Genomic DNA, 8464 nt, shown 5'->3' with positions numbered 1-8464 from the left:
TTATTTTGATATATCACAGTGAAAGATTTATCGTCCTCTTTTTTTTTTTTTTTTTTTTTTTTTTTAAAAAAAAAAAAAAAAAAAAAAAAAAAAAAAAAAAAAAAAAAAAAGATTTACTTTTTATTTATGTCTATCTGTATATGGGTAGGTGTGCATGAAAGTGTGGGTGTCCACAAAGACCATAGGGCATCAGATCCCCTGAGGCTGGAGTTACAGGTGGTTGTAAGCCACCTAATGTGGATGCTAGGAGCCAAACTGGGGCCCTCTGGAAGAGTAATTCATGGTCATTGACCACTGAGCAATTACTTTTCTAAAAATTTTTGAGACAGGGTTTCATGAAGCTCATAATGGCCTGAAACTCACAATGTAACTAAGGACGACCCTGAACTTCTGAGCAGAGGATGCTCTTGAACTGATTCTTTTCCCCACATCTTCTAAATGTTGAGATTACAGGTGTGTGCCACCATGCCTGCTTTATGCAGTACTGGGATTTGAACATAGGGCTTTGTACATGCCAGGTAAGCACTCTACCAATTCAGTTATATAACCACTTTCTCTTGTTTTTTTGAATTTTAGACAAGGTCTCACATCCCCCAGATGGCTTCAAACTAGCTACAAAGCTGAGGATGAACTTGAACACATGACCCTCCCTCCAGCCTCTATCTCTCAAGCGCTGGGATGACAGGCACATGCTACCACACATTTTTTAAAACTTATGGGGGGGGATGCACGTTGCTACAGTGCACAAACCTGTGTCAAACGATAGCTTGTTGGAGACAATTCTCTCCTATGCAGGTTCCAGGTATCAAGCTCAGGTTGCCAGGCCTCGTCAGCCCTCTTTTTCGTTGTTGTGTTTTATTTTTGAGACAGGGTCTTCCTGCAGCCCCAGCTGTCCTGGAACTCACTATGTAGACCAGGCTGGCCTTGAACTCACAGAGATCTACCTGCCTCTGCCTCCCAAGTGCTGGGATTAAAGGTGCGTGCCACCACACCCAGTTCCCTACTCTTTTCTATGTTCCTATTACTATTCTTTTCACATTGCAATGAAAAAGTTCCCATGGTGGAGCCCCAGAAATCCACAATGCTCATTCACCTCAGTTCTTTCCCCACGTCAGCATGCTGAGAATCCCCTAAGATCTCAGGAAGACTGGTGATGAAGTCATGCTGCAGGTTTACTGGAGCAACACTGATCAACTGCATCATCTGAGTGGTGAGGTCCTGCAGGGAGGACATTATTAGGATTGTAGCACATTACTCGAAATAAAAAACTACTTACTTGTGCCAGGCATGGTGGTGCATGCCTTTAATCCCAGCACTTGAGAGATTGAGGCAGAAGGATCTGTGAGCTTGTGAGACCTGTTGGAGCTATGGGAGACCCTGAATCAAAAAGACCAAAAAACAAAAAGCAAAACATGAACAAATAAACAACTACTTACTCGGGAAATACACTCCTGAAATTATTGTGTATATACCATGACCACAACAGACAAGTTCAAAAGTTTTAAGTTTTGAAGAACTTAAGAAGCAAATAGAGGCTGGGGAGATGGTGCAGTCAGTAATACCTTTTTTTTTTTTTTTTTCTTTTTTGAGACAGGGTCTCCCTATAGCCAGTTACTCACTAGCCTGGAACTCACTAGGTAGACCAGGCCTCAAACTCAAAGATTCACCTGCCTCTGCCTCCCAAGTGCTGGGATTAAAGGTGTGTACCACCATGCCCTGTTATAGAGTTTTTTCTTTACAAGCACAAGGATCTGAGTTCAATCACCACCAGAATCCATTTTTAAAAAATCCAGGCATGGTGGCATGCACTTTTAATCCTAGCACTGGGAAAGCAGAGAGAGGCAGATCCCTGGGGCTTACTGATCAGCCAACCTAGCCCAGCCCAGCCTATGTAGCAAGTTCCAGGCCAATGAAAAACTGTCTTCTTAGAAAAAAAAAGCTGGAAGTCACCTGAGGAATAACACCTGAGATCATGCTCGGTCTCCAGACACTCACAAATGCAAATGCGCGCGCACACACACACGCTTCTACATAAACACAAACCCATACACAGAGAGGAAAATGGCCTCCCAAAATTCACATAAAGGCTAGGCTCTCACTTTTCTTTTTAGTCTTTTTGGGAGAGGGTCTCCCTGTAGCCCCAGCTGTCCTAGAACTTGCTATGTAGAACAGACTGCTCTTGAACTCAGAGATCCACCTGCCTCTGCCTCCTGAGTGCTGGGATTAAAGGCATGTGCCACCACTCTCGGTTTAGGCTCTCACTGGAGTTATGGACAGTTGTTAGCTGCCATGTGGGTGCTGGGATTCGAAGCCAGGTCTTCTGCAAAAACAGTCAGTGTTCTTAACCACTGAGCCTTCTGCAAAAACAGTCAGTGTTCTTAACCACTGAGCCATCTCTCCAGCCCCTTAGACTCTCACTTTTAAGTCCAGCACATGTGAAGCAGAGGCAGGCATATCTCTCTGTGAGTTCCAGGCCAGTCTAGTCTACATAGCAGGTTCCAGTCCAGCTTCAAGTTAAGTGGCAGGCTCTACATTCCAGCCCAAATGAGACTCCAAAACTCATGTTTTTCTAAATGATTCTCCTTAGAATGTTTGCCAAAAATAAGAATCAGGGCTGGGGAGTTGTGCTGCTCTTGTAAAGGACTTTGGATCAGGTCCCAGGACCCATGCTGGGCAGCTCACAACTGCCTGTTAACTCCAGCTCCAGGTGGATTCAGCCTCTGATTTCTGTAAGCACCAAAATATACAAGTACATACCCACACATACATACACATGATTAAAAATAACATGATAGGGCTGGAGAGATGGCTCAATGGTTAAGAATACTGGTTGTTCTTGCAGAAGACCAAGGTTTGAATCCCAGCACCCACATGACAGTTAACAACTGTCCTAACTCCAGTTCCAGGGGACCCAACAACCTCTTCTGTCCTCCGTGGGCATTGCAAGACACGGGTACACTTACCTACACACAGGCAATACACACATACACATAAAAATAATAAATATTTAAAAAAATAAAATGGGCCAGGCCTGGTAGTGCACGCCTTTAATCCCAGCACTCAGGAGGCAGAGGCAAGCAGATCTCTGTGAGTTCAAGGCCAGCCTGGTCTATATAATGAGTTCCAGGACAGCTGGGGCTACAGGGAGACCCTGTCTCAAAAAAGACCAAAAATAAAATAAATAAAATAAAATAAAATAAAATAAAATGAATCTGCTAAAAAAAAATTTACAAGAATCATCTTAAGAACATCTCAGAAGATGGGAATGGTGATGCATACCTCCAACCCAGCACATGGGAGGCAGAGGCAGGAGGATCACAAGTTGCAGGCCAGCCTAGCCTACAGATCCAGGCCACCTAGAACTAGATAGTGAGACCGTTTAAATTTTTACTTTATTTTATTTTTTTGTCTTTTTGAGACAGGGTCTCCCTGTAGCCCCAGCTGACCTGGAACTCGTTATGCAGACCAGGCTGGTCTTGAACTCAGAGAGATCCACCTGCCTCTGCCTCCCAAGTGCTGGAATCAAAGGCGTGTACCCCCACACCCAGCAAAATGCATAGCCCAGGCTGGCCTTGAACTCATGATCCTCCTGCCTCTGGCTCTTCAGCATATCCTACTGGGGTGCGCCACCACAACTGGCCGTTTAAAATTTTTATAACTGGGTAAGTTTGTCTTTTCAAAAGATTATTTGGGGAGCTGGGTGTGGTGGTGACCACCATACCTTTAGTCCCAGCACTCATGAGGCAGAGGCAGGCGGATCTCTGCGAATTCGAGGCCAGCCTGGTCTCCACAGTGAATCCAGGCCAGCTGCGGCTACAGGGAGACCCTGTCCAAAAAGACAAAAGAAGAAAAAAAAAAAAAAAAAAAAGATTATTTGGAGATAGGGAAATGGTTCAGCAGTTAACAGTACATACTGCTCTGGCAGAGGAACCAGGTTCAGTTTCCAGCACCCACATGGTGGCTCACAACCTAGTTAACTCCAGTTCCAGAAGATCTCATGCCCTCTACTGGCCTCTGTGGGCCTCTGCATGCATGCAGTACACTAACTCAGGCAAGCAAACTCACATACACATAATTTTTTAAAATTATTTATTGGGGCTGGAGAAATGGCTCAGTGGTTAAGAGCACTAGCTGCTCTGGCAGGGGACCCAGGTTTGATGCCTAGCACCCAAGTGGCAGCTAACAGCCATCTGTAACTCCAGTTCCAGACAATCTGATGCCCTCTTCTGACCTCCACAGGCACTGCATGACATGGGTGCACTTACATACATGACGGCAATACACTCATACACAAAAAATAAAAATGTTTTTAAAATTATTTACTTTAAATAAATTTTTTAAAATGCAAAGAAAAAAAATATTTATTAATGTAGGTACGATGTGTGTAGGACGGCATGAGCGTACCACAGAGCATGTGTGGTCAGAGGACAACTTTATGAAGTCATTTCTCTCCTTCCACTTTGACATGGATTCCAGGGATTAAACTCAGGTCCTTAGGCTAACACAACAAGGGCTTTACCCTCTGAACTGTCTTACTAGGCCCGTCTTTTATTTATTTTTTAATCAGAATAGGGGTTCTCTACAGTACCATCTGGCTACAAACAACAGATCTTACCTCCTCAGCCTCCCACGTGCTGGGATTACAGGCATACACCACTCAGTCTAAGCTTCTTTTTCAGAATAAATTTAAAGAGTCAAATAAATATTCAGGATGTTCAAACTGTGAAATCTGGATAAAGCTAACAGACTGATGGAAAAATGTGCTTTTTTTCATTTAGAAAGAAGGAAATAAATGGTACAAATTCCAAAAGTCTGGCCAAAGATGAAAACCATTTTTATTTTTTTGAGACAAGGTCTCACTATGTAGTCCAGGCTAGCTTCAAACTTAATCTCCTTGCTTCTTCCCTTTAAATGCTGAGATTACTGGAATATACCACCACATCTAGCTAAAATCTTTTTAAATTGATACTGATAAATCCCCAAAACCTACCTTGCTGTCCACAATTCTATCAAGCCATTTTAGTTGATTGATAATAAGTAGAGACATATTGATTCCATCACTGTTTGTGCTGAAATGGCAAAAGGAGAAGGAACTTAGCTGTCTCTTTCCCTTTGCCACCTCCTTCTTCCTCTCCCTGTGTCAAACTTTTTTTGGGGGGTGGGGGAGGGTTGGGTACCAAGCGACTTACACATGCTAAACAGGTGCTCTATTACTGAGCTATATTCCCAAGTCCTGACTTTAAATTATAATTTTTAAATTATATTAACAGCAAGCTTTAATACTACACAATATATTTCAGCCAGTTGCTTAACATACTGTGTACTTACTAGTCATTGGGAACTGTGATAGATATATGAGTGATATTTAAAAGCCAGGGGTTGGAGAGATGGTTCAGCAGTTAAGAAGTTAAGAACACCTGCTGCTCTTGCAGAAGACTTGGGTTTGGCACACACCCAAATTGGACTCATAATCATTTTAACTCCAGTTTCAGAGGATATGACACCCTCTTCTGGCCTTCAAGGACACTTGTACACATGTAGTGCACATACATACACTCAGGCACACACACATACACATAAAATAAAATGAATGCATAAATCTTTTTTTTTTAAAGACATATGCTTATATACAATGAAAAAGATGCCTAGAAGAAAATACACAAACTGTTAACAGTGGCTATAGCCAGGGATGTTTCAAAGAGAAGGGAAAACAGAGCTAAGTAGTTATCTCTTAAAAATAATGTGACTGCATGAATGGGGGCATACACTATTCATCATCAACATGAGGGAGGAAAGGCAGGTGATCTTTGTGAGCTCAAGGCCAACCTGATTTGCATAGAGAGTTCCAGACCAGCCAGAGCTACATAGGTAGATCCTGTTTCAACAAACAAACAAACAAAAAAACAAACAAAAGCAAAAAAGTAACTGTACTAGATGTGGTCACATATGCCTTAAATTCCAGTATTTGGGAGGTTGAGGCAGGTAGTGCATTGAAGGTCAGCCTGGCCTGCATAGTGAGTTCCAGGTCATATGGTGTGATTCAATCTCAGAAAGGAAAAAAAAAAAAAAAAAGAAAACCAAAGATTTTGGTGTATGTGGTCATGTGTGCACAAGGAGGCCAGAGATCAACACACCAAGGGTTTTCCTAAAGAAATCACACTCTACCATATTTTTTGAGACACAGTCTATCACTAAACCTGGAGTTCACTGATTCAGCTAGAATGGATGACCAGCAAGACCTAAGAGATCCTCCTGATTCAACAGTATTTGGAGACTGACGCCAGTCAATTGGCTCCCTCCTTGGAAACAATCATTATTACCAATTTCTTATGCATCCTTCTAGGAATAATCAACATATAATAAGCATGTATGATATTCTTAACAATAATCTAAATTTGTATTCAGTAATAGATAAAATTCAAAAACAAGGGCTGGAGAGATGGGTCAGCGGTTTGAGTCCCAGTACCCACATGGCAGCTGACAGCTGTCCGTAACTCCAGTTCCAGGGGATCCAACAGCCTCTTCTGTCCTCCACAGGCATTTCACTACATGGGTACACTTACCTACATCCAGGCAGTGCATATAAAATTTTAAAATAAAAATAAAAATAAAGAAATTCAAAAACAAACACTCCAATGAAACTTTGGCAGTCTTAAGTACCTGGCATTGTCAACATGACTGTATAATGTCTGTCTCAGAGCAACCTTTCCAGAGAGAAACTTAAAACATTTCAAAATAACTCCACTTACTTTTCAAAAAGAAATTGTGGTACCTTTTCAAATAAGATTTTGATAATGGCAGGCTAAAAAAAAAAGATATGCAGAGTTAGGAGATGGTCTCAAAATATACAACAGAAATGTGTAATTATTTGCTCTCAGGTCAAAACAGCAAACAGGCCTGTGATCCGGCCAATGATCCAACAGTACTGGAAAATGCTATTGCAATACTGAAGAATTCAGTAAACTGGGGTTCATGTGGTATGATGCAATGCAGGAGGATGAAATAAAGAAGTCATAAGGTAGCATCTTGGGAGCTTTATAAGGACAGGATGTTTTTTCAATTAAGACAGCACTGTGCCGAACCATGAAGCATCAGATCTTGCCTGAAGAGCAGTAGACAAAATATGAGGATAAGTTCTACATAAAAGAAATCATTTGAGAAAGAAAATAGATAAATGAATGGGCAAAGAAGTAATCTACTTAAAATCTGTGGAGACGCCTGTTCTCAAAGTATTTTTATGAAATAAGTTAAACTTGAAACACAATTTAAGAATTATTTGATCTACAGATGGCTTATTTTAATGAAATGCCTATAATAATCATTAAGAAAAGAAATGCATAATTAGTCAGAAATAACTCCAGAGTTCTTGAGGAAAGACCCTGTTATAATTGATATCTTCTTATAAGAATGCTCACAGGAGAGGCTGGAAAGATGGTGTAGCAGTTAAGAGCACTTGGTGCTACGGAGGAGGACCCCAGCTTAGATCCCAGCACCCATATCTGGCAGCTCATAACTCCAGTTCTAGGGCATCCAACTCCCTCTACTGGGCCCTTTGGGCACTGCTGGAGAAATAGCTGATCTTACACAGGGCCTGGGAGCAGTTCCAAGTATCTATATGGCAGCTAACAACCATCCTTAACTCCAGTTCCAGGGGACCTACCTGATGTCCTCTTCTAGGTTCCATGGGTGCTGCCTGCATGTGGTGCACTTACATACATAAAGGCAGAACACACACATAAAATAAAAATAACCAAAAACTTATTTTGGTCTTGAGACAGGGTCTCCCTGTAACCACAGCTGGCCTGGAGCTCACTATGTAGACCAGGCTGGCCTCGAGCTCACAGAGCTCTGCCTGCCTCTGCCTCTTGAATGCTGGGATTAAAGGTTTATGCCACCACACCTAAACTTTCACTTTTTTCTTTTTTTTTTGGTCTTTTTGAGACAGGGTCTCCCTGTAGCCTCAGCTGTCCTGGAACTTACTATATAGACCAGGCTGGCCTTGAACTCACAGAGATCTGCCTGCCTCTGCCTCCTGAGTGCTGGGATTAAAGGCATGTGCCACCATGCCCGGCATACACATAAAATTTTTTAAAAATTAAAAAAGAATGCTTGGAGGCTGGGAGAGATGGCTCAGTAGTTAAGAGCACTGGCTGCTCTTGCAGAGGACCTGGGTTCGATTCCCAGCACCCACATGACAGCTAAAAACTGTCCTTAACTCCACTTTCAGGGGATCCAACACTCTCTTCTGACCTCCAAAGGCACCGCACAAAATGCAAGCAATAGACTCACACACATAAAATAAAAATAAAATATTTTTAAAAAATATTTTAAAATTGCATCCCTGCGTGGGCACGGCCATGGCCAGGGTTTCAGGTGAGTCCAACACCCAAGTTCCTGAGGCCAAAATCATTCTTAGAAGATTCCAGACCTAAGGAGAAAGTCTGAAAACTTCTGACCCACATTG

The 8464-nt window shown here is 42.1% G+C and overlaps 1 protein-coding gene across 3 annotated transcripts in view; it reads right to left on the bottom strand.

The window, feature by feature from the left end:
• The window catches only part of Fancd2 (FA complementation group D2), a 110966-nt gene that overhangs the window by 86573 nt on the left and 15929 nt on the right, over positions 1 to 8464 (bottom strand). For all 3 annotated transcript variants that reach the window (XM_029557036.1, XM_029557035.1, XM_017794818.2), the window contains 3 exons: positions 6750 to 6802; positions 4991 to 5069; positions 1094 to 1218 (listed from right to left, as the gene is read on the bottom strand). In XM_029557036.1, coding sequence (XP_029412896.1) covers positions 1094 to 1218; positions 4991 to 5069; positions 6750 to 6802 — 257 coding nt within the window. The remainder of the gene's footprint in view (positions 1 to 1093; positions 1219 to 4990; positions 5070 to 6749; positions 6803 to 8464) is intronic.

Source organism: Nannospalax galili, unplaced genomic scaffold (genome assembly GCF_000622305.1).
Source record: "Nannospalax galili isolate Female #2095 unplaced genomic scaffold, S.galili_v1.0 scaffold406, whole genome shotgun sequence".
Lineage (NCBI taxonomy): Eukaryota > Metazoa > Chordata > Mammalia > Rodentia > Spalacidae > Nannospalax > Nannospalax galili.
Note: the sequence above shows the minus strand (reverse complement) of the source record. Positions and strands in the feature narration are given on the sequence as shown.